The following is a 26,340-nucleotide window of genomic DNA, read 5'->3' as shown; positions in this document are numbered from 1 at the left end:
TTCTTTCCTGATCTTCCTGCTTCTACCTCCCAAGCGCTGGATTGATTAGTATTCCTTTTTCTCTTAAAGTGCAGGAGACAAGAAAGGACCAGTGAAACAGAGGATACAGACAGAAAGCCCGAGGGAAAAAAAGAAAACTCCCCAAAAGATACAGTCATGACCACCTAGGGCACGAGGATGAACACAGCCGGAACACAGCCCAGAAAGAACAGGATGCTGTAAGGGTTGGGGATTTAGCTCAGTAGTAGAGCACTTGCCTAGCAAGCGCAAGGCCCTGGGTTCGATCCCCAGCTCCGGAAAAAAAGAAAAAAGAAAAAAAATAAATAAAAGAACAGGATGCTATGCTAACAATAACAGAACTGAAGGCATGGCTTGGTCAGCAGGATGCTAGCACCCTAACATTCAGACGCCCCCAAGTTCCATCCCCAGCACTGGCTGTGGTGGTGCACACATACAACCCCAGTGCTCTCTGAAGATGGAGATAGGAAGACTAAAAGTTGAAAGTCGGGCTGGAGAGACCACTCAGCAGTTAGGAGCACTGACTGCTCTTCCAGAGGTTCTGAGTTCAAATCCCAGCAACCATCTGTAATAGGATCTGATGTCCTCTTCTGGGGTGTCTGAAGACAGCTACAGTGTACTCATATACATGAAATAAATAAAGAGAGCTGGAGGGCTGGAGAAATGGCTCAGTGGTTAAGAGCACTGACTGCTCTTCCAGAGGTCCTGAGTTCAAATCCCACCAACCACATGGTGGCTCACAACCATCTGTAATGCGATCCGATGCCCTCTTCTGGTGTGTCTGAAGACAGTGACAGTGTACTCGTCATATATAAAATGAATAAATAAAATCTTTAAAAAAAAAAAAAGAAATCTAAAAAAAAGAAAGAAAGAAAGCAAGAAAGAAGTTGAAAGTTGCCCTCACCTACATATTGAGTTAAGGCCAGCCTGGGCTATATTTTACACACACAAACACACACACACACACCCCAAACATAAATAAACAGTAAAACTGGACCTAGTGGTGCTCGCCTTTGACCCCAGCACTCTGGTGGCAGACCCAGGTGGGTTTCTCTGAGTATGAGGTTAGCCTGGTCTACCATGAGTTGCAACTATGTATCCAGAGAGAGAGAGAGAGAGAGAGAGAGAGAGAGAGAGAGAGAGAGAGAGAGAGATACAGAAAATGTGTTTACTGGAGCAAGGGCCTCAAGATATCTCACTACTAGTACAAAGAAAGAATGGTAGACAGGAAATGATCAAATATGAATAAAAATAGAAACTCAGAAACAATTTCAGGCTGGGAGGATTGAATTCTGAGATTGACAGGCACCCAGCACAGCAAGCACAAAGGGAGGCCACAGCAGACACTCCCGCACAGAATCTCAAGACAGCGGCGGCGGCGAGACGGAAGAAAATCCCTAACCGCAGCTTAGGCTTCCTTTGAGCCAGGCAGCGATCGCTCTAGGTGCTTCTGCGCCTAGACGCATTTACCCTTCGCCCAGTCCTGAAAAGCGTCTATTAACCAGCCATTTTAGCAGAGAGAAAACGGAGGGCCTGTTAGGCAAAATGTCCAACCCACACAGCTAGGAAGAGGCCAAACCGCCCTCTGGGTCTCCACTTTCAAGGCAGTTACTATTGTGATGCTCAGAAGGATGTCGTGCAGGGGGTAGGGGAAGGACCCACAGGGAACAGACACTTTGCATATGGTGATCAAGGTTCAAAGTGATTAGTCTGTGCCTTTAACCCCAGCCCTCCTGAGTTCAAAGCTTACCGTGTGAGTTCCCGGGCTACCGAGTGAGTCTGAGGCTTTATAGACAGTTAACAGTTACTAGAGCGTTGGTATGTCCTTTTTCCTCAGTGATATGGCCACTGGTTAAGTTGTTAATTTGCCAATACGTGACCTGACACCCAAGCTCAAGAAAAACACTCTAACCAAGCAGGCTTTCATCCCAGCACTCAGGAAGCGGAGGCATGTGGATGAGTTCGAGGCCAGCCTGGTCTACAGAGGGAGTTCCAGGATGGCCAGGGCTACACAGACAAACCCTGTCTCAAGAAACCAAAGGAAAAAAGAAAAACCAAAATTAAAAAAAAAGGAAGAGGGGCTGGAGAGATGGCTCAGCGGTTAAGAGCACCCGACTACTCTTCCAGAGGTCCTGAGTTCAATTCCCAGCAACCACATGGTGGCTCACAACCATCTGTAAAGAGACCCGATGCCCTCTTCTGGTGTGTCTGAAGTCAGCTACAGTGTACTTATATATAATAAATGAATAAAATCTTAAAAAAAAAATTAAAAAAAAAAAAAAAGGAAGAAAGAGAGAGAAACTAACTCTAATTAAAGAGTGGGTCATCCACAAAGCAGCCATGAAAACTAGGAGGAAGATGAATTTCAAAAGGTAGCCCAGGGATGAGAGGGTACTGGGTGGATAGAATGATTAAAATTCATTCTGTACGTGAATGAAACTGTCCGTGCATACAAGTAAGTACACACTCACTCACAAGCTAAACAGGTAGTCATGTTAAGTTGTACTGATTTGATCCCCGGCACCACAGTGGGAGAAGTAGGCATAACATCACACAGCCTTCAGGAAATCACTAACCACTAACTTGACAAGGCAGAACGAAGGCATGTTCCAGACACACTTGGCCTCAGATCTGCCCTCTGTGCAGCCTTCCTCAGAAAACGACTGCTGAACACACTCCCCAGAAACATGGATGTAACCAGGAGACAGGAGGGCACCGAATCCAAGGAACAGCATAACTAGACACCAGGCAAAGGAAGATGTAATAATCTAGAACCACAAACTTCAAGAAAAGACAAGGGGGTTGGAGAGATGGCTCAGTGGTTAAGAGTACTGACTGCTCTTCCAGAGGTCCTGAGTTCAATTCCCAGCAACCACATGGTGGGTCACAGCCATCTGTAATGGGATCTGATGTCCTCTTCTGGTGTGTCTGAAGACAGCTATGGTGTACTCATATATAATAAATAAATCTTAAAAAACAAAATGAGCCCTGGGTTCGGTCCCCAGCTCCGGAAAAAAAAAAAAAAAAAAACAAAAACAAAATGAGGGGGTTAGGGATTTAGCTCAGTGGTAGAGCGCTTGCCTAGCAACCGCAAGGACCTGGGTTCAGTCCCCAGCTCCGAAAAAAAAAAAAAAAAAAAAGAAAGAAAGAAAAGAAAAAAAAAAATGAGAGAAAGGACAAGGGTGACCTGGGTAGTAGATATTCCGAAATATAAACTGTATCCACAGAATGGAAGGCAGAGATTCTAAAACACAAAACAAACCAAAATAATAATAAATAAAAATAGAAAAACTGATAATTCCATAAGATATAAGTTGATTTGATTATACCATTGACTGACTCTCAGCACAAAATTTGCAAAGCCATAGTAAAAGAAACTGGCTTAAATAAAACTGGGGGGGGGGGGCCTTCATGCCTTTAATCCCCAGTGCCAAATAGGCAGAGATGGCATTTCTGTGAGTTCGAGGCCGGCCTGCTCTACAGAGCAAGTTCCAGGACAGCCGGGGCTACACAGAGAAACCCTGTTTTCTTTAAAAAAAAAAAAAAATCAAACAAACAAAAAAAAAAAACCTTGTATTTCATATATATTAAGAGAATGGGATAGAACTGAGTAAGAAGTAAAAGAAAAAAAAATTCAATTACCATCACAATCAACATTTCTAAGGTCCCTATTATATATCAGGCTAGCGGTAAACGCTTTATTTGCAACATTTGCCTCTTTTTTTTTTTCCCTCCCCCCCCCCCCCCCCCCCCCGGAGCTGGGGACCGAACCCAGGGCCTTGTGCTTGCTAGGCAAGCGCTCTACCACTGAGCTAAATCCCCAACCCCTATTTGCAACTTTTAATCTTCAAAATCACCTCTCCGAGTATCCTACTGTCATACCCCATTTCATGTCACGTTGCGTATATGTGCGGCAGGTGTTTTGCTTGTAACGCATGTGCCACATAAGTACAGTGTCTCCAGAGGCCAGACCCAGAGTCAGGCTCCGCAGAACTGGGAGTCAAAACAGTGTGAGCGCTTGTGTGAGTTGCTGGGAATCGAACCCAGATCCTCTGCAGGAGCCACAAGTGTTCTTAACTGCCAAGCCATCTCTCCGGCCTGTCCATTTTATTTTTATTTCTATTTTTGTTTTTTAGACATAATTTTTTCCTCAACCCACTTTAATATGGGTTCGACATCCCCTCTAGCCCACCACCTATCAGAGGGCAGGTTATTACGATATGGGGGGGTTGGCCTGTTTAGACATAAGTTCTTTGGGGCGATTCCAACCTTCATTGTTCTCAGTCCAGTCCACTTGGCGGACACTACACACAAACCAGCAACCGTAGTTCACTCCAGAAGAAACCCCTAGGCTTGCCAACCTGCCTGAGTCTGAGGAAGCAGCAAGAATCTCACAAGAAGTTCTCTGGCAGGGTTCTCTCTATAAACTCACCACAAGCAATGCTCAACAACGGCAATGTAAGGGGAACCGATACATGCATGAGGCAGGCAGGCCTTTCAGTCCGATCTTTCAGCTTCCCCACATGGCGATTCTGTCTTCCCTCTCCACCCTTGTTCCTCATTTTATTTCTTTAATGCTACGTTTTTCTTTGCTTTTTTTCTTTTCTATTCTTTTTCGTTTTAATTTATTTGTTTTTATGAGTGCACTGTATCTGTCAGACACGCCAGAAGAGGCATCAGATCCCAGATGGTTGTGAGCCACCATGTGGTTGCTGGGAATTGAACTCAGGTCCTCTGGAAGAGCAATCAGTGTTCCTAACCACTGAGCCATCTCTCCAGCCCCTATTCTTTTTTTTTTTTTTTTTTTTTTTTTTTTCCGGAGCTGAGGACCAAACCCAGGGCCTTGCGCTTGCTAGGCAAGCGCTCTACCACTGAGCTAAATCCTCAACGTCCCCCCCCCTTTTTTTTAATGTTTTCTTCTTTTTTTTTTTTAATGTTTTCTTTTTTTTTTTTTTTTTAAAGCATTCTTTGACTTTTACATTTTTTTAGTTTCTCTGTAGAGCCTTGGCTGTCCTGGAACTCACTCTATAGAGCAGGCTGACCCAGAACTCAGATCCTAGGTCCTGAGATGACCACCTGTCCCAAAATAAAAGTATAGGGGTGTCCCGTTCCCCACCACCCCTCCTGTGGCTGAGGGCCATGCTCCAGCCAGAGAGACTTAGAAGGAAATTCCAAGGCCTTGGGAGAGGTGTGGATGGGCCTGAAGGTCTGTGAGTCACCTGAGAGTGATGACCATAATTACAGCAATCGCTCTTGCAGTAACTTCAACCGGGGCTGGGCCTGGGCCAGGCACCTGGCCTGAGCCCGGCTCATCAGATGTCACAAGGCAAGGACGCTTTCAGTATTAATTGGTCCACTTTGTAGATGGGAAAATCGAGACTCAAAGACTCATCAAAGGCAGAAAGTCAAGGCTTCAAGCTGAGACCTGGGTGGGTGTGATAGGTCACAGGGCAAGCTGCTGATTTAAGATTGGTCCCTGGGACCTAAATGGTAAGAGAGAATTAATTCACACAAATTGCCTACTTAAACATACACTGGACATATGAACATGCATACACATATGTGCATGCACAGGCACAAATGCATACTAAGTGTCAAAAAGAAAAAGAAAAAAAGAAAAACATCTAGATGATGACAGATCATGAACGCCTTTGATCCCTGCACTCAGGACACAGAGGCAGGCAGATCTCTGTGAATCTGAGACCACCCTGGTCTACAGAGTGAGTTCCAGGAAAAACAAACAAACAGGGTCAATTAAAAATAAACAAATTAACCCTCAGGCCCAGAACAGCAGCCTCCAGATAGAGTAGTTTCTTATCAAAGGATTCCAGGTTCAGAACTGCTGAGAAATGTATAAAACTGTTAGAAAGGTTATGTGCGCCCTAGACCCTCACTGGGGGATCCTAGGCAGGGGCTGTACCACTGAGCCACGCCCCCAGCCCCTCACTGGGGGATTCTAGGCAGGGGCTCTACCACTGAGCCACGCCCCCAGCCCCTCACTGGAGGATTCTAGGCAGGGGCTCTACCACTGAGCCACATCCCAGCCCCTCACTGGGGGATTCTAGGCAGAGGCTCTACCACTGAGTCATGCCCCCAGCCCCTCACTGGGGGATTCTAGGCAGGGGCTCTACCACTGAGCCACGCCCCCAGCCCTCACTAAGGGATTCTAGGCAGGGGCTCTATCACTGAGCCACACCCCCAGCCCCTCACTGGGGGATTCTAGGCAGGGGCTCTACCACTGAGCCATGCCCCAAGCCCCTCACTAAGGGATTCTAGGCAGGGGCTCTACCACTAAGCTGCATCTCTCAAGAGTCAGCAGCATCTCACTCCAACAGCTTGGACTTCCACCAAAGGTGGATGTGATGCTTCTCTGGGCAAGAGGAATGCCAAGGACCCCTTCCTGGGCTGGGGATTTGACTCAGTGGCATGTGCCTATGGCACTGCGTTTCACTACCAACAACACAAAAATAGATAGACAGATAGGCAGGCAGGCCAGACAGACAGACAGACAGACCAACTCAGGCTCAACTCCAGATGGTGGGTTTTTCTTTTGTCCTTTGCTGTTGGGTTTTGTTTGTTTATTTGGTTTTGAGACAGTGTCTTACAGACCCCCAAGCTGGCCTAAACCTATCTCCACCCAAGGAAAGCCATGACTACAGATTATGCTACCAATTCAGCACTGGGGATCAAACCCAGGGTTTCACGCTTCTACCAAGTGAAGCTAAAGTCCCCGGCCCCTTTAGTTGGGGTTGGAATGCTTGCAGAGGTGGCCTAGAATCTAGAGTGGAGAGCATATCACAGGATGGAAGTGAAGTCAGACGGGACTGCAGCTGGTCCAGCAAAAGGAGTCAAGACCATCTCCCACCAGGCACATCCATCAAGTGGGTCACTTGTAGGCTGAGGCAGGATTATGAGTTGCAGATCGTGTTCTCAGATATGCAGTGAATTGGAGCTCCACTTGGGCTATAGCAGACCCTCTTCTAAATATGAATGTGTGTGCATGCATGTGTGTGTGCATACATATGCGTGTGTGCATGTGTGTATTTATATCTACCACAGCAACACAATACAAAATGTCCCACGCCCCTGGCAATGATCATATACACTCCTAAATTCCCAGCACTCAAGAGGCTCGGGTAGGAGGGTCATAAATTCCAGGCCAGCCTAAGCTTCATAAAACTCTTGTCTTAAAAGGAAAAAAAAAAGTCCGGCATGGTGGTGCATGCCTTTAATCCCAGCACTCCCGAGGCAGAGGCAGGCCTTAAGACTGAGGTGAGCCTGGTCTATACAGCGAAGACCAGGCTAGTCAGAGTTATACGGTGAGGTTTTGTTTAAAAAAAAAAAAAAAATAGAAAGGGAGAAGAAGGGGTTGGGGATTTAGCTCAGTGGTAGAGCGCTTGCCTTGGGTTCGGTCCCCAGCTCCGAAAAAAAGAAAAAAAAAAAAAAAAAGGGGAGAAGAAAAAAGGTGCCTCAACCCATTTTGTCCCCAGACTGTTCCTTCCACTGCTATGAACATCTCTGACCAAGACACACATGCATACATATACACACAGACACACATGCATACATATACACTCAGACACACATGCATATACACACACAGACACACATGCATACACACACAGACACACATTCATACACACACAGACACACATGCATACATACACATATAGACACACATGCATACACAGACACACAAATGTACACACACACACACACACACACACACACACACACACACACACACACACACACAAACACAGACACACACAGGTCCTTTTACCATGTGGATCCCAGGGATCAGACTCAGGCCCTCAGTTTACTGACAAGCTCCTCTACCCACTGAGCCATCTTGCACACACCCCTTTCCCTTGTGTGCTTATTTTAGAAGAATTTCAATTTCAGAGAAGTTCAAAATAGTTACAGTGAACTACTGTCACCCTCATGGACTCTAATCACACGTCTTCGTTTGCTATCTGACATTACCTGCAGTCTCCCGAGAACATGCCCGCACACTGAAAGTATTCTTTTTCTCTACTTGCCTCAGCCATCTGCGACACAGTGAAGCCATCGTGTCCGGTGTCCTTATCCCCAAAAATAAGAAGGTTTGAACAGGCAGTGACTACTGTCTGAGGATACTGTATTGATTCATCGGTATGGGCTAATCTATGGCTCATATTCCACTATTTCCAGTTGCCTCCGTGATTCTTTGGAACAATTTTTCCCTTAAACCAAGATCCAATCTTGGCTACACACACTGCCTGTAGCCACGGTCAATTTTTCCGTTGTCTCTTAAAACAGTAACGGCTCCCTGCCTACCTTCACCTTACATACCGCTGACTTTTTTTTTTTTTTTTAAAGAATTCAGGCCAGTTTTGTAAAATGGCTGTTTAAAATTCCAAGACTTCATTGCTGGTCTTCAGGGAGCGGGTAAGATCGGGCCCCACCTCATACAGCTTATCTCCCACTGGGCCTACTGATCCAGGGCTCTCAAGCCGCTGATACCTCACCAAACCCTGTTTCTGCATCCTGTCAACTTTCTGCTCTTCAGACACACAAAAGAGTTCACTCTGGGGATGGCTGAGGTCAAGCCCTCTGACCTGACCCTTCACCCCAAGAGCCAGACCAGACCCAGGGTGTTTTATTTCCTACATGGCCTGCGTCCCCGTGATCTGTGTGTTTATTGCCTGGCTCCCACACGAGAAAGTGAGCCCCAAGGAGGTGCAAAGCCTTCCGTCTGTTTGGTTCCCTGCCACAGTTCCAGGGCCCGGTGCGGAACCCGGTGAGCAGAGAGGCTCTTGGAAATCATTTGCTGAGCAAATGAACGATCCAAGAAGGAGAAATGAGCAAGGCTTAGACTGGTGAAGCCCCGAAAGGCACTGCCAAGATGAGCCAGAGGGTAAAGTGACCCGTGGCCACACCTGAGTCCAATCCCAGGACTTCCACTGGGCAGGAAAGAACCAACCCCAGCAAGCTGTCCTCTGACCTCTGCAGTCCAGTGTGTACACGATGCAGCCTGGTGTGTGCGTGCATTTAAAATGTAATAAAAAGAAAATAGAAGGCAAGCAGGAGGCCACCGCTTAAAGAACCAGGGAACCCAAGGGGCCCTTCTAGGTTCTAGAACCTTCTCCACGCCCTTACTACCTTCCTACCGAAGGGAAGGTTCAAGGAGAAAAACAAACAAACAAACAACCTTATCATCTCATCCCTTGTCTCCAGCAGCCAGTCCTAACTGATTTATCTTTCTAAATCAATCCCAGTAGGTTGACAGAGTGGATTCCAGAGTTGGGAGCCAACGGCTGGTTGCCTATTGTCCCAGCGCCGGGTCAAAGTGCAGTACCTCCTGTGCCTACATCTCTGAGTCCCACCCCTCATTCAGGCCAGAGTGTGGGTTCAGAGAAAACAAGCACCCAGCTACAAGATCTCGATCAAAGCATGGCAACTAGAGGATGGATCCTTCCCAAGCCGCCCCTAACTCCAGCAATTAAGAGTCTAGCCCTCTGGCCAGTCTCACTGACAAGCTCTGACTATTCACTGCTCAAGATACAGCAGGACTTACAGCGAGGGAAAAAAAGAAAGAAGACGCCATCCCACCTTCAATCCAACTGGTGTGTGTGTGTGTGGCGTGTGTATGTACGTGGTGTGGGAGGGGGTATGTGTATTTGTGTGTGTGTACATGTGGGGTGTGTGTACTGCGGTGTGTTTATGTGGTATGTAGTGGTGTGTGTGTGTGTGTGTGTGTGTGTGTCTGTGTGTATTTGTGTGGTATGTGTGTATTTTCAAGGAACAGTTATCTAGGTGCGTAGCATAGGCTGGCCGGCCCCAATTACCCCTACTCCCTCTATCTCTGCCTCTCTGAGTGCTGCTTAGGTGTGAGCCTCCATACTGACTCCCTGTTCTTCTTTTATTATTATTATTATTATTATTATTATTATTATTATTATTATTTTCAATTTCACCTGAGGAAGAGGCTAGAGCCCTCAGCCAAACCCACATCAGAGTAGAAAGCTTTGCCTACAATGGACCCTCACCCAACAGCCCTGTCGTCCCCCTTACCTCCTGTGTTACCAGGCCAAGCTCCCCCTGCTTAGGGAACTTTCACAGGGGCTTCTGCACACACACACACACACACACACACACACACACACACACACACACCCAGCAGCCATGGGCACATCCTCCAAGGGAACCAGCCCAGAGGTAACAAAAACCCTCTTCCCTCTAGGCTTCATGACCCTAGCAAATTGCTCAGTTTCCCTGGCATTTTATACAAAAGTAAACACCACGTAAAGACGGGTCTGATAAGGCTGGCGAGATCTAAGGAGCTGGCAGCCAGAAAAAAGCCCGGGGTGGTGCCCCGTGCAAAGATCTAGCACCTGCACCCCCTGCAAAAAAAGCGAGGTGGGGGAAGGGAGTCTGGAGTCTCCATCCCGGGCCAGTTCCTCTGGGTTGAATGGGGTGCAGTCCCATAACGTGGTTAATGGGATTAAGTATGGCTTCAGCTCTGGGCCTTGACCTGGGGTCCAGTCTATCTGCTCCATCTGGAGGTGGGGACAGATGGGACCAGTGGGAAGTAATAGATCTGCGAGGGTCCCCACTCTTCCCTCTCTGGTAAGCAAGGCCTCAAGCACGGGGACTGCAGTGACTTTCCTCCCAGTTCCTCCAGGCCCTCAAGCTACCCTGTACATAAGTCGCACAGCTCCAAGCAAAGAAGGCCAAGACACAGGATTCCAAGGCTGCTTCCAGCTGGACTTCCTAGTCTACGCCTGCATCACCCCATCCACTAGATGAGGGGTTAGGCATGGAAGGCAGTCTATGCTACGCCACCAGGGTTGGAAAATGCTGTGCACTTAGAACATCGGCGGCTAAGAATGGCTATCGGCGCTGCTCTCAGCCAAGCCTGGGCCAGATCCCAGGCAGACCTGGGGCAGGCGACAAGCTGAGATTCAGCCAGCCAGGAACACCCTGAGGTCAGATTCCCAGGCCACAAGAGGAGCCCCTGCCGGCACTTCCAGCTAAACCAACCAACCCAGAGACCCCAAAAGTCCGCAAATGCATACACCCATAAACCTCCAAAGATTCCCTCTCAAACGGGGTTGGCCCAAATGGCTTTTGTATCCCAAAGCCGTCCCCAATTCCTGCCTTGGGAATGGTCCAATGCCCCACCTGGGTCGCAGGGCACCATTCCTGTATGAATCTGGTCTTGTCACCACCCCCAACCCCAAGCGGACGCGCCTCTAGTTCTCAAGGGGCACACGCACACCAGGGGAGATGACCCGGGTCCCCGCGCCCCCGCCGGCAGGGATCTCTGCTCGCCCCTCCCCCGCCAGGCGCTTCACAAAGGCCCTTTGTCCCGCTGAGTCCCGGACTCCCAATTCTAGAAAAGTTCCAGGAGAAAAATATCAAAGGCAGAGGCTAATTCGGCGAGCTGTGGTCACCCTGGCAGGCAGGGGGAGATACTGAAGTGGTGGCTCTGAGCCCCCAGGGTGTCCAAGTCTTGTTCCAAAGGACGAGGAAGCGAGTTCCAGGGGAAATCGACCAGGTTTTTTTGTTTTTTAAAGGAAGAGCTGGAGTGTTTTCCTTAAGCCAAGCGCAGAAGTGAGGAGCAGCCGGGGAGGAGGGACCGGCTTACGGAGCCGCCACCAGGCAGGTCTGCAGGTCCCAGGCTCCCTCTCTTTCGGCAGCGCACGGTGACCAAGACTTGGCTCAGCCCTGCCTGTTCCTCTGCTCCTTCCCTGTGCAGCCCAGGGAACCGAGAGGAACTGGGCCTTTTCAGCCACCACCTCCTGCGCGTCACCGCGGGGTATCCCCGGCAGCCTAGGCTCTGCCTAGTGGCAGCTGGGCTGCACCGACCTATATCTTCCCTAGACAACCAGGGTCCCTAAGATCTTATGGTTCATCACAGATCAGGTTCCTAAAACTGGGGCCAATATTCTCCTTCATTCCCCCACCCCACCCTTGGAGGCGTGGAACCGCCCGGGATGCGGCTACACGCGGAGACAGATCCCAAGACCCACCAGTGCTTGCCAAGAAAAGGATCTAAGATCCATATGGGAGCGGCTGTCTCCCGGGGTGTGGAGCTGGCAAGCTGTTTTCGCGCCTACATTTTTTTTTTACATTTTTTTAAAAAAATTTTATTTTTGCAAACTCCACTTCCTCAAGAGCCCTTGGACTGGGATCCCCTAGAGTGGTTGTGACTGCAAATACTTGAGCCTCGGGAGGATTGAGACTACCTGGTACACCAGGGACAGGTCTGTCTTCCCGGAGACTCTGCACTAGGAGTTGAGCCTCCTGCACACCCTGGTGAAACCGGACAGAGACACCCAGCTCCAGCCGCCTTGGTTTGACCTGAGCTCCCGCCCTAAGATCCCCATCAAGGCTAGAGGGTGGGTGCCAGCGCAGTGCGCAACACTTACCCGGGTGCGGGTGTAGGTTGAGACCGGCCATGTATTTCCCGGGCGGCGGGGGACCTGGCAAGCCCGAGGAGGGCAAGCGTCCGGCGGTGGCCGCGCCCACGCGGTGGCTGTCCATGGCCAGACCGGACAGCAGCGGCGGCGGGGGGCCGTGGACAGACCGCTGGGGCCCGAAATCTCGGCCATCCATCCTCCGCGGGAGTACCGCGGTCAGCCTTCCCACCCGGCCCGCCGGCCTGCTTCAGTGGGACTTAAAAGTTCGGCCTCGACGTAGTCCTAGTGTCCTCGGGTGGCGGGCGCTCCGCGGCGTGCATGGCGGCGGCCAGCGGGGCTTGCGCTCAACCACGGGCCCGCGGCCCCGGGCGCACGAACCGCCCGCGGTGAGTCCCCTCCGGGCAGCTGAGCAGAGATGAGGAAGGAGGCGTACACGGTGTCTTGGTGAGGGAAGATGGGCCGTGGAAGACAGAAGAGGAAAGGGGGGAAAGGGGAGGGGAGAGGGGGAAAAAAAAAGAAAGAAAACAAGTTTCAGAAAGTCGCCTCGCCCTTCAGGGTTGGAGAGTAGTGAACCGAGCTGATAGCCAGAAATAAAATCGCGAGTAGCCGCCCCTTCTCCTCGAAACGCAAAGACCTCCAGCAGCTCAGGTTTCCCAGGGACCGGGCTCAGGAAAGCGGCCGGCTCACTGTGTCCCAGCCCGGGCTCTAGCCTGGGAAGTCCTCCGTAACTGGGGAAGGCCACTCAACCGACCGCGCCCGTTCAGCTAAATCCAAACCCGGAGTACTTTATTTTTCAGGCGTCACAAGCTCCAGAGGTTTAAAACTTCGAATGCTTTTGAGTTGCTCGAAATGTGTCCATAACGCCAAGAAGCCACTATCTGATTCGCAAAGTTTAATGTTTAACCTTTTGGGGGCCCTCGGCTCCCTTTTTTCCTCTCTCGAGTTTTGGATCTCCGCGTGAGCCGCCAAAATAATAAGGGGGTGTTTGGTTTAGGGGCTTTCTGTTGTTGTTTACCAAGGTCAGATAAGAAACGGGCTTATTTTTAAAGGAAGATCACCGCCCCCCTCCTGCTGCCCCCGTTGGGCCACTGGGAGTCGCAGAATCCGAGTCCCCGAGACGTGGCATTCTCGCCCGCGAACTGGAAAAAGACTCCTTCAAAACAAGATTTGGTTTCATTTTCCAACGCCCGGGCCTTGGAATACCGATGCCGGGAGGATGTAGCCTGGGGTGGATTTGGGGATCATCAGACAAGATAGAAGGGTGCTCCAAAGATCTCGCTTCTACCCTAGCTTTGCGACCCACACCCCCAAAATAACCTACAAAGGAAAAACACCTTAACAGCGCGGGCCAGCCGAGGGGCACCTCCCCAGCATCGGGTAAACCCCCCCCTGTAATTCCTGTTTAAGCTGTTTGTTTAAAAGATCTGTCGTTTTCCTGTTCCCGAGGGGGGCAGAAGGAGGTCTCAGAGAGCCCACCCTTCCCTAGCTGACCATCCACCAGCCCCAGGCAGCTTTAGATCCTCTGATTCCGGGAGACCCAGGGCGGGCGCTCTAGCAGCCAGGGACTAAGCCACAGCCACGGGCTCCCGGGTGACCAGCCGCCCTATATCCAGACCCAAAAGTCCTCTTCCCCCAACTTTGCTAAGGACGCCTATTTTAACGTGGCTTTGGTTACAAACATCCCCTCTTCCTCACACCCTCCCTCGCTCATATCAGGCTCTGGTTACCAGAATCGCGTTTACTTTTGAAAAAATCTACGATCGTCACAGCCCGGGATACTTGTCTCAAAGGCTCCAGGAGCTTTCCGCATACACTTAAAAGATAATATTCTTTAAAGGCGTTTCGAAAAAGGCAGTGCCCAGGCGCCCCACTTTAAGGAAGTCGGGGTGAAGCCCTACGGAGCAGCCTTTTCCATGGCCGAGAAGCTGGCGTGGTTATCTGCGGGGTTCCACTGCGTCCTCCTCTACTTTTTCCCCTCTTAAATGCAGCTAAAATGGCTGAATTCCGGCTTTTAATTAAAAACAGCCTATAATCGAAACCGTCTCGGCGTCCCCGGGCTAGCCCGCCGCCTGCCGGGAACGGAGTAGGGAACAGCCGCCCTCGGCGGTGCTGCAGACTAAGGGCTCGGGTGGGAGTCCAGGGCGCAGCGAGGTGTCCTCTCCTCCAGGTCCCTGCCCTCCGCTTCCCTTCTGGGGACCCCGACAGTTTCGGGGACCACCTGCTCTGCGGACCCGAGGGGTGCGCTGCACAAGTTCGGGGAGCATCGGGGCCCGGAGCGTACCTGGCGCGGCGGGGCTCCGGGCTCCAGGCTCCGACGGCGACTCCGGCAACCGCCGCGGTTCCTGGCGCGGCTAGGCGCCCGTACTGCCCGCCATCCCTCAGCCGCCGCTCCCCTCCGCCACCCGCAGCCGCCTCACACTTTTTGCCCGCCTTTCCTTTTTTTGGTAGAAAACCGCTCCCCGGGCCGGGCGCGCGGCGCGCCAACTCCTCCGCCCTCCCGCGGCCCCGCTCCCGCAGCCCCCGGAAAAGCCAGCTTTCCTCCCGCCGAGCTCCCCGCTTTTTAATAAAATCCAGGTAGCGCCGGTTTAAAGAATCCCAAATCTCCATATACAGCCCGGGATTGGAAAAGGTACATTACACAACCCCCCTTTCAAGTTCCTCTCGCTGGATCTAAAAAAAAAAAAAAAAAAAAAAAAAGGAGGGGGGGCCTGGGGGGAACGGGGGGAGGGGAGCCTCGCAGGCGAAGAAACACGCATTGTTCCCGGGTGCCCGCCCCCCCTTCGGGCCAGCCCCCGGCCGCAGCGCATTGGCCCTGCGCGCCGCCCATCACGCGCATGTAAACACCTTGGCCCTCAGCCATTCCTATAAAACCAATTACGGACCTCGGGGCTCCAGCAGTTTCCAGGCTCCCCACGGCGGGGCTGAATGATCAAAACTGGTGGTGAGAATTTTTCCGAGCCGTTTCTAGGCAGCCCTCCCCCTCACCAGCTCCAGCAGACCCCCCCTCCTTTCTCCTTCTCCCTCCCCCCCATGCCAGCCCCTCCTCCTGCGTCTGGGCTGAGTGATCAAAATAGAGGAAGATGGTTGTCGCCGCAATCCCGGGCATTGCAAGGCCTCCTGTCAGCTTCCTTCTTCGGGAGGAGGTGACAAGCTAGCCGGGAAGAGCCGGTAGCCGGCGGGCTGCTCATTGCGCCCGCGCCCGGTGCTCCCTCTCCAGGGTGCCACTCCAAAGAGCGAGGTTCAGACGCCAAAATAACAAGGCCTGCTTTCTTTCTCTCTCTCTCTCTCTCTCTCTCTCTCTCTCTCTCTCTCTCTCTCTCTCTCTCTCTCTCAAAATAAAGCAGCGATTCATTCCCTGTCCCCCTAGCAGTCGCGGTCGGGTGGGGTGGGCAAGCAGGCCACAAGGACTTTTTTTTTCTTTTGCCCCAGCCTGCGGGTCCCCTCCCTGAAACGCGGTGTAAGAAGGCTTTACTGATTAATATTTTGGACAGGCCGCGGCGGTCGGCAGCGGTGAGTTGCATCTTATAAAAAGGGTTCCTATAGAAACCCGGGCTGTGGGGCTCTGCGGCCGAGTGCGCAACGCGCGCCCCTCCCCAAAGCCCCTTTTGGCGTGGGCGCTCCTCCTTTCCCCTCCACCCCCCCCCCAAGAAAAACCAGAGCAGAAAAAAGGATTAGATCGGCGGAACGCGAGCTGAATCCCTCTCGGTTCTGACATTTCAGCCCTATTAGCATTTCTCCACGGGGCCTTCTGAAACCTATTAAGGTGTAATATTAAAAACCTCTTGGCTGGGGGCCTCTCTCGCCTTCCATCCGCCGCGCCCCCTCCAGGGAGGGCGAGACCGGGAAAGGGAAAAAAAAAAATCTGTTGAGCTCAGACGAAGCAAGCCAAGCCCAAAAGTGCTTGGCTGGCCACGGCGGCCAGAGGGGGAGGGGAGCACCAATCCCCCAGACTTTGTACTTTTATTTTGCTCTTTCAGCAAAAGAAAAAAAAAAAACTTTCGGGGTTAAGTGACCGGGAGCCGCCGACGGCAGATAGACCTGGCTGGAGACCCAGGGAGTGTGGTCCTCGCCGAAGGGACCGGTCCTAAAAGGGTGGGGGGATCCCCTGCACCCTCTCCGCAAGCCCTACAGGAGCCCGAGCCCAGCTAGGCATTACCTACCCTGGAAAGGAAGCTTGGGAAGGCAGAGAGGCTTGCAGATCCTGCCTCGAGAGCAACCGTGGTTATAGGGTTTTAATTAAAACAAAAGAAGCCCGCTCTTTCGCCCTGCTCTGCGGACTCAGCGTTTTCCTACTGCTGCTATTTTTTTTTTTAAAGAAAATCCATTTTTAAGGCAATTTTTGAGAGTTTTTTTTAATGAGCTAGTTAGCGCTCATCCGTTCTATTTTTCTTTTCTCCACTTTTAGAAAGAAAAAAAAAGAGGGAAGATTCTAGAGAGAGAGCTGGGGGTGTCTAATTTAATTCCAGGATAAATTTGAAGGGAAAAAAATTCGGCCTCTTGAGAGCAGTTTCAAGTTGCCCTTCCTGGAGCTTTCTGCGCTGGTTTCTAGGCTGCCCTCTTTTAGAAGCTGGGGCTCGGTGGGGGGAGGAGGGAGGAGTGAGAAGGAGAGAAAAGAACGAAAATAGCCGGAGCCGAGGGGAACTGAGCGGCGGTGTCCGCGCGCTCAGAGCTGGGCGAGCGGGTCTCAGTGGCAGCCAGGGGCAACCGGAGGCGACCGGTGCTGCCCGGGGACCGCCAGGAGCAAAGACGGAGAGAGGGGGGTTAGAGAAAGGAGGTATTGTGTCTATGTGCCTTAGGGGAGGGGGGAGTTGATTGCAAGAAATAAAATAAATGCTGTTACGCTGCGAGGGCTGATGGAAACAAGAGAGACCGGCTGAGGGGGTGGGGGGCGCCTAGTGCCCTTGAGTCTTATCCAGAGGCCTTTGTGGGTTCCCAGTTAAACCCTCCCACGCCTCAGTCGCTCGATTTCCCCCACCCCCAACGCCCTCCAATATTCAGAGCGCAGGCCCTGATCTCCCACCAACCCCCTCATCCCTCTCGGGATCCAGAATGTTTTTCTTATTTTAATACAGCTCAAGAAAAAATATGTATCTTGAGAGGATCGGGGTGGGGGATTGTGCAAAAGGCTTGCGGGATTGGAAAAAAACAAAGGCCTGTTTTTATAAATGTTTAATGTTTTCACCCCTGGATGCTCCAAGACGCCGTAATTGTGACGGCGGGGTATGTGTGCCATAAATCATTTAGCTGCTAATAAAAAATTATTCCAATTTTCCCCGGATTTGCCGATGGCGTTTGCATTTTTCAAGTGTGCCCCGGGTCGGCGTGGCATACCGACCCAGAGTTTCATTAGGTCTGAGGTTGGGGCGGAACATGACACGTCCCCCTCTGGAATGTATGACTCCCCGGTCCCCTCTCGACCTGCCACCCGGCCCCCAGGCCACCGGGGTGCGCTGGGCCTAGGGGACCGGATTCCCGGCCCCCAGGAGGGGAACGCTGCTTGAGTCTCTCTTGCATCTCTCCAGGCTGCCAAGTGCAGCGTGCGGTGCGCAGGCCAGTGCCCAGGTCTCTGTTTCCCTGTGTCCCTCACATTTAACAGCGGTCGGGAGCCATGTTGGGGCGTGGGGACATTTCTAGAGAAGCAGAGGCTATACTACACCACCACTTCAGAGAGCCTCCAGGTCTGGGGAAATAACCTCCAAGCCGGGCTGGGCCACACTTAACTACAAAAGCCCGGTGAGGCCGTCCTGAAATGGAACTGGAAACAACCGCAGGGACCACGAGTCCAGGCGCCATCTTCCGCGCCCCATCCCCCATGCTTGTTTACCCGGTGGGATCCGTGGCCAGAAAAATTCCGTTGACGCTGTGTGTGTGTGTGTGTGTGTGTGTGTGTGTGTGTGTGTGTGTGTGTGTGTGTGTGTGTGTGTGTGTTGTACTGACTGGAGAGAAAATCGTGGGGGGCCTGCAGCGAAGTCCCAAGTTCCCCGACAAACCGCCCGGCTGGCCTGCCGGGTCTGGCATAGTTGTCCCCGGCCACTCCTGTGGCTTTTGGTGTATTCTTCCAGATATCTGGTCCAGGTCTGAAAGCTCTGGACGAGTCCCCACGGACAAAACTCAAAGCTCTTTGTTGTAAAACCAGAGGACAGGCCAACCTTGAGTGCGGCTGCCTTCCCTGTGGTGCGCCTTTGTCCGGCTCCAGGGAACCCCGCGCTCCCCTCACTTCTGCCCCAAGAAAGCTTGAACCCTCATCTTCCACAATCCGGATGTTGTTAGCCGTGTGGACAGGTTTCCACCCATGTTCCTCCATCAGGGGAACGGGGAAGAGATTTAAAAAAAAAAAAGCTAATTTCCATTCCTAAGAGAACATCCAAGTGACCCCCTCTACCCGATGCCCCGAACCAGCTCTCCGGGGAGTGGAACGCCACTGGAGACTAAGTGACAGGGATCCTAAGAAAAAGCCAGCTTGTGCCTCCGGTGCTGCCACCGTAGAGTCTAAGGCGGGTGTTTCCGTAGATCCTAAATCCGGCTGCCCGGGAGCTCCCGGCCCGGGCGCCGCTAAAACCCGGAGAGGCCAAGCCGGGCCCAGCCACGCTCGCAGTTTCTCGCTGCGGCTGGCCCATCAGCAGCTGGGTATCCTGAAGTTCATCCAGCCAAGGGTAGCCCAAACCCGCCAACAAAACCAAGGATCTGGTGCCAGAGCCTCGCACGCCACCCCGGACCCAAGCGAGCAGCTCGCAGCCCAGGGGCGGTGGCACCCGGCCACTTCGGATTTCTGCTCCTCTCAGCCCCGCCTCCGACCCTGGCCTCCTCCTCTGGCCCGGGTCGGGTCTTACATTCCACTGTCTTGGCTCGAGATGCATTTGGTGCGCAGGGAGCGGCCAGGGTCATAAATCTGCACTCAGGCCCTCCTCCTCGAGGTAGGGCCAGGCACTCTTTTCTCCTTGGTCATGGCCTGAGGACCCCGAGACCACGCAGGAAGCAAGCCAGGAGCTTCCTCATTCGCCTAAGAGAGGGAACTGCCTCACCCTCTCTGTGCCAGCACCCGGAGTCTTGGGCCTCACAGATCACCGGCAGCTGGGGTAGGGGTCTGAGCCCAGGCACTTCTTTTAGTATAGTTCGATGAGGCTGGGGTGGCTGTGAGGTCATTTATGCCAAGAAGGAGGACCTCTAGACCCCGTATTAATCTCGGGCCCTTACAAAAGATCTATTTGGGGAGAGGGAGCATCCAAGAACCGATCAAGTGGCTACAGGCATGGTATTTGGAGACAGGACCTCATAGGCTTCCCTCTCCTCCTTGCCAAGGACACCCGAAACGTCTCCTTTGGGTCTGGTTTTCCCGAGTCCACCATGCGCCTTCATTCTTAGAATTGAACCATCCAGAAAGCAGGCATTGGTCATCTGGTGATGGCGGCCATAGCGTGACTGTTAAACCTAAGGGGGGGACTACCCAAGGGGGTGTATTTGCGGTTAATAACGTCTCATGCTACAAGAATTTTCTTTGCCAAAGAGGCAGGCAACGGACCATTATGCTGGTCCCTGTGAGGGCATGGGCTCAGGGTGGGGACAGCTGCGCGGGGCGCACGGAGTGGAGTGGGGGCCAAGCATTTACCCTCTCTTGGTTGCTTCTCTGTGTCAGATGCGGGGTGCAGGGATATGGAAAGCTTGGATGGAAAGCACGGAGCTCTTGGATTCCCAGCGATGTCTCAAAAACACTATTAGAGGGGCCGAGGGCTTTGGGTCGGGCGCAGAGAAATATGAGCACTGACCCGCGTAGTAGCGGAGCAGCAAGAGGTTGTATATCCACATTCCGGGCCAGGCAGTCCCTGCAAGGCCCCAACGAAGCGCCTCGGAAAAAAAACAAAGCTTTGCCAGTTTCATCCAAGGTTAAACTCCACCGCAAGCATTTTTCTTTTTCTTTCTTCTTCCTATTTTTTTCCCCTCCCCGGAATCAGAGCGATAGCGTTACTGCAAAGAAACCGCAAATAAATCAACTTCTCGGCAGCCCGCTTTAGAGCTGCGGTGACCTTGGGGGGAATGTTTTCCTGCTAGACCCGTCCCAGAACTGGCGTGGGGGAGGGGACCCACTGTCATCCCAGTCCCCCCACACAACCCTAGAGAAGAAGGAGAAGGGGGTGGCCAAGGACACTGGCGGGTGTATATTATGGCATGTGTGCCCGGGGTGAGGAGTTTGGAAAGAGGTCAGGGGGGTATTGTGGTTATTATTTAAGGGGGACAGTGTCCGGTAACGGGGGATTTGCTACCGCGAAAAGGCCTGTGTACCCCAGACTGCGGTACCCCCTCCGCAAACGCCATACTAGTCCCTGGGGAATGGGGAACAAACCCCGATGGACAAACGAGGCCTCTTTGGGGACCTCTGGTCTTTGTCTGGGTGTGACCGGGTGTGTTCCGCAGCCAGTTTGTGCGGGGTGTGACTAATCGGATTTATGTGTGTGAGTGCCGGGGTGACTAATGGAGGGTTTGGCAGCACGTGTGTTTGGGGAGGGGCGCTGCACCTAGGTGGGGACTCAGTGCCCCAGGAGGGGGCTGCCTGATCTCAGAAGTTTCCTCCCTTCCCCCTTTCTCCTGGCTCCCAGCTTTGTTTGGGCCTCTGCGGGGCTGCCTGGCAGGCCCGTGCATGCTAGGGAGCTGTGGCTCAAATTCCACAGCATGCCTGGCGCCCAGAGGCAGCTCCTGGCCTCCCGCCTCCCTAAGCCACGTGGTACCTCCAAATCTGGGCTGGCCGCTTCCAAATTGGGACTGTCCCACCCCCTGAAGCTGAGCCCTCCCAGCATTTTCTACGTTGCCCAAGGAAGCCACTACAGACGCCCAGCTCTGTGATCTGTGATACTGTCCTAAAAGAATTCATAGAGATGTCCGAAGTCACAGCGGCACAAGGAAGTCGCTTAGGTTGTGAGTTCGGGGTCTCTTCGGACCTCCCCCCCCACCCCCCGCTCCGGTGCTGTAAATGGAATTCAGTCACTCACACACGGTAGTCAAGAACTCCATCTACCTCTAGGCCTCTAGCTAGATCCTAGACCCTAGGCCATAGGGGTCTTGAAGGTGGGGGTGGTTCGGACCTATAACCGCCACGCTCGGAAGGCAGGGGCGAGTGGCCATGTGAGTGTACCCAAGCCAGCCAAGGTTTCATAGTGAAACCTTGTTCCATGAAATGGAAAATAAGTAAAACTCTAGTTTTTATTTATTTTCTGGTTATTTATGATAGCGGAGCTATCCTCCAGAAGTTGAGAGGTGGAAGTTGGGGTACAGGAGTTCAAGGTCATCCCATGGTGTTTAACAAATGTAGGTCTGCAATTCAGTCCGTCAGTCTCTCTCCCTTTCTCAAAGAAATCAATAAAGGGGGCCGGCAAGATGGCTCGGCAGATAAAGGCTCTTGCCACTAAGACTGACACTCTGAGGGCCATCCTGGGAAGCCGGTAGTCAAAAGAGAACAGCCTTGCAGATGTATTCCATATACAGATAGTAGATGGGTGAGATATATATTAAATTATATATACAATTAAAATTTTTTTAAATTAAAAATAAACAAGGAGATTCTCTAGTGGGTAGTGGGTGTGGTTAGAAAGGTGGGTGCCGGGGTTGGGGATTTAGCTCAGTGGTAGAGCGCTTGCCTAGGAAGCGCAAGGCCCTGGGTTCGGTCCCCAGTTCCGAAAAAAAGAACCAAAAAAAAAAAGAAAAGAAAAGAAAGGTGGGTGCCGCTCTCCAGACCACGGACCCCAGGACAGATTAATTTGGAGGTCCAGAAACCTGGATACTCACACATGCCATCTCTCAATTCCACAGCCTCTCTGTGGCTTGTAGGCCGGAAGATCCAAGGAAGTGGGGAGATCTAACTAAAGTCACACACACCCCCAGCCAAGAAAGAGATGGGGAGGGAGGAGGTTGACCCTGACCAGATCTGACCCAGTACACACTCTCTCTCTCTCTCTCTCTCTCTCTCTCTCTCTCTCTCTCTCTCTCTCTCTCCACCTCACTCCCCCCTCCCTCCTTTTTTTTTTCCTTTTTATCTCTCATTAGCATGCATTTTCTTTCAAGCAGGAAAGAAAAACATTTCCCCATGGCTACAGCTTTGAAAACCCCCTCTCCTCACCAGTCGGGGCGCCCACTCCCCTGTCAATCTCTTCCCATCGCTTCCCATCCGCTGAAAGTCAAAAACAACCCCACCCCCACCCCAAAGATCAAACCTGGTAGGCACACACACACACACCCTTCACAACCTCGGAGCAGTGCAGTTCTGTGTTTCTACCTCAGCGAAGAGGGAGCAGGCCGCAGGAGAACCCTACCAGCACCTGTGTGTCTCCAGATTCAGCAGTCACAGCGTGTCATCTCCCAAGAAACTTCCAGAACTGCTCTGGCAGGGCAGACCCTCCCCCACTTGATTTTTTTTTTTTTCTTCTTCTGGAAACCTTGATTCTCCTCCAAGGTGCTCCCTACACTAATCTATTCCCCTGCTACAGCTCCCTCTTAGAGGGGAGGGGGGCTCTGTTATAGATTGAGTACCTCCCCCCCTAATTCCTGTGTGTGGAAGCAATCTCCTCAAAATTGAAAGCATTCTGTCACACAGGGAAGCTGTAGGCTCTGAGACACATGAAGTAAAGCCAACTTAACAGGCTTACACTAGTCACAGGGAGCCTTCCTGAGCAGTAACGCGGTAACGGTCCACAGCCGGGCTGTTGGAGGGTCACTCCCGTATGTAACCCTGGTACTTCTGACCAATAAACTCCTTGGTTCACCAAGGCGGACTTCACTGTGGTTGGTAGCTGTGTGGGTGGATGGGGGTGTGGGGTGTGTGTGCCTGGAGCCACCTCCCTACTGCTCTCTGCCTTATACCCTTGAGGCAGAGTCTCTTCCGGTATCTAGAGCTAGGCTGGCTGCTTACAAGCCCCCAAGAAGCAATCCTTTGGTCTCCACCCCCAGCCCATTCCCCACCCCCAACACACACAAACACACACACACACACACACACACACACACACACTCCCTGGAACAAAGGTCCTGGATATTTCAGGGTCCTCCTGCTTGTGCAGCAAAACCTCTTACCCCCACTGAGCTGTCAGCCATCTCCTGTTACTTTGACCCACTGTCAGTGTTCTGTCTGGTAAAAGTTAATTTCACATTATGCTAAGGCAACAAGACTTCAAAATGACCTTATATGGACATTGGAGCTGTCCAGAGCATGGCGGTACAGGCCTGTCACTGTAGCAATCCAGAAGCCGAGGCCAAGGCTGAGGCAGGGGAACCACACACTCCAGACAAACCTGAACTGCCTGGAGAGACTTCAGGAAACAAGCAGAATGACCATTTTAACCTTTTGTGTGTGGGTGCATGTGCGTGCAGAGGTGTGTACAAGCGTGTGGTGGCCTGAAGTTGTCAAACCAAGTGTTGTGGTGGTTTGAATAGGTATGCCCCCCCCCCCCCATAGACTCCTGTGTGAATGCTTGGCCCATAAGGATTAACCTAGGAGGTGTGGCCTTGTTGGAGTGGGTGTGGCCTTATTGGGAGGAAGTGTGTCACTGAGGGCTTTAAGGTTTCCTATGGTCAAACTATGCCCCTTTTGCTGTCTGTTGATCTAGATGTAGAACTCTGAGTTCCTTCTCCAGCACCATGTCTGCCTGCGTGCTGCCAGGCTTCCCACCATGACCTCTGAACTGTAAGCCAGCCCCAATCAAATGCTTTCCTTTATAAGAGTTGCCTTGGTCATGCTGTCTCTTCACAGCAATAAAACCTTAACTAAAAGGAGTATCTTTGTTGTGCTCTGTCCACATTATCAATCTGGGCAGGATCTGCTAAGCATGTTTAGTCCCAGCACTGTGAGTTGGAGGACAGCCTGGTCTACAGAGCAAGTTCCAGGATAGCCAGGAAGTGAGTTGGGAGGGGCGGAGGGGGGGATGGATGGGCGGGATCTCTCACTGAGCCTGGATCTGAGTGATTCTAACTACCTAAGCTCTCTGTCTTGCCCCAGGACTTCTCTGTTTACTAACTAACGTCTGTGTACTGGATTGCAGGCAACTGTCACACCTGCATCCGGGCACCCACATGCTGGTCCTCACACCGCAGAGCTGTGCCTTATCCAGAGTTGTCTCCCCAGCCATATTTAACCAGTTGGCTGGTTGGTTACTTTGTTTTGGTTTTTTGCAAGGGAGAGGGAGGTATTGAAACACGGCCTAGGCTAGGTCATGTAGACTAGGCCAGCTTTGTACTCGTGAGTGATCTGTCTGCTTCTGCCTCACTAATGCTGGGATTAAAGGTGCACACCATGGGGTTGGGGATTTAGCTCAGTGGTAGAGCGCTTGCCTAGGAAGCGCAAGGCCCTGGGTTCGGTCCCCAGCTCTGGGGGGAAAAAAAAAAGAACCAAATAAAGGTGCACACCACGATACTCAGCTTAACTCATTTTAACTGTGTGTGTGTGTGTGTGTGTGTGTGTGTTATTTATGTTCTATGTGTGCACAGAGAATGCACATTGCCACAGTGCAAATATGGAAGTCAGAGGAGAAACTGCCTGCAGAAGATGGTTCTTTTTCTACCTTGTGAGTGCCTAATATCAAACCCTGGTTGTCAGGCTTGGTGGCAAAGATGGAGACACGTCACTGGCTTGCTGTTTTAAGCACTTTGTGTATGTGTGTGTGTGTGTGTGTGTGTGTGTATACATATATATATATACATATATATATATACATATATATATATATGACTTATTTATTTTTTTATTTAATGTATGTGAGTACACTGTAACTGTCTTCATGCACACCAGAAGAGGGCATCTGATCCTATTACAGATGGTTGTGAGCCACCATGTGGTTGCTGGGATTTGAACTCAGGACCTCTGGAAGAGCAGTCAAGTGTTCTTAACCACTGAGCCATTTCTCCAGCCCATTTTAACCATTTTTTTTTTCTTTTTTTTGGAGCTGGGGACCGAACCCAGGGCCTTGCGCTCATTTTAACCATTTTTTTTTTATTTATTTATTATATATGAGTACACTGTAGCTGTCTGCAGACACACCAGAGGAGGGCATCAGATCTCATTACAGATGGTTGTGAGCCACCATGTGGTTGCTGGGATTTGAACTCAGGACCTCTGGAAGAGCAGTCAGTGCTCTTAACCACTGAGCCGTCTCTCCAGCCCCATTTTAACCATTTTTAAAAGACTTTATTTGTTTTAATTATGTGTCCCTCCCCTCTATGTGTGTGTGTGTATGTGCATTAGTGTGTGTATGGGTGGTGTGTATGTGTATGCATGTATAAGGGTATCTGTGTGTGTATGGGTGTGTTTATGGGTATGTGTATGGGTGTATGTATGAGGGTGTAGGTGGTTATATTATATATGAATATGTTTGTGTGTGTGTATATGTGTGTATGGGTGTGTATAGGGGTATGTGTATGGTATGTATGAGTGTGTGTGTGTGTGATTGGATGTTGTATGTATGAATGTGTGTGTATAGGGGTTTATATGTGTGTGTATATGTGAATGAGTGTGTGTATGGGCCTGCATTTATGCATGTATGTTTATGTGTGTGTTGCTTTTTAACAAAATCTCAGTTGTTCAATTTTACCAATGAAGGCTCAGGGGCCAGATGCTGAGGTGAAAGCCTGCTAGCTCAGAGAAGCAGAAAAGCACCCAGCTGACCTTCCTCCTCAGCTGGTGTCCCACAAGGAATGTTCTGGCTCCTGCCAGCTCAAAAAGCATCCTTCAAGCGGAATGTCCCCCCTCCTCCCTGCATCTCCCCGACCATCCTGACTCCCTCTCGCCCTCTCTGGTATTTTATTAATAATCCTACGGTCCCCTTTCCTCGTTGGGCGTCTGAAAGCAAGATGGGTCACCAGCAGCTCTATTGGAGTCACCCGAGGAAGTTCGGCCAGGGTTCTTGCTCTCGCCGCCGCCGCCGCATCGGCTCTCACCACC

General features: G+C 51.5%; 1 protein-coding gene and 1 long non-coding RNA gene across 11 annotated transcripts in view; one reads left to right on the top strand and one right to left on the bottom strand.

Annotated features, from left to right (window-relative positions):
- The window catches only part of Tnrc18 (trinucleotide repeat containing 18), a 96,295-nt gene extending 81,200 nt beyond the window's left edge, over window positions 1-15,095 (bottom strand). For 6 of the 10 annotated variants that reach the window (XM_039089371.2, XM_039089373.2, XM_039089374.2 and 3 more), the window contains exons 1-2: window positions 14,707-15,093; window positions 12,435-12,865 (exon numbers count right to left, since the gene is read on the bottom strand). In XM_039089371.2, coding sequence (XP_038945299.1) covers window positions 12,435-12,621 — 187 coding nt within the window. In that variant the 5' untranslated portion in view covers window positions 12,622-12,865; window positions 14,707-15,093. Of the gene's footprint in view, window positions 1-12,434; window positions 12,866-14,706 lie in introns of all 10 variants that reach the window. The other 4 variants (XM_039089375.2, XM_039089379.2, XM_063271267.1 and 1 more) reach the window with 3 other exon arrangements.
- Window positions 15,096-15,377: 282 nt separating this feature from the next.
- Window positions 15,378-25,352, top strand: LOC108352424 (uncharacterized). Its single transcript, XR_005491701.2, has 2 exons — window positions 15,378-19,501; window positions 20,059-25,352. It is a non-coding gene; the product is annotated as an uncharacterized LOC108352424 (long non-coding RNA).
- The last annotated feature ends 988 nt before the right edge of the window (window positions 25,353-26,340 follow it).

Source organism: Rattus norvegicus, chromosome 12, assembly GCF_036323735.1.
Source record: "Rattus norvegicus strain BN/NHsdMcwi chromosome 12, GRCr8, whole genome shotgun sequence".
In the NCBI taxonomy this organism is placed as follows: Eukaryota; Metazoa; Chordata; class Mammalia; order Rodentia; family Muridae; genus Rattus; species Rattus norvegicus.
Note: the sequence above shows the minus strand (reverse complement) of the source record. Positions and strands in the feature narration are given on the sequence as shown.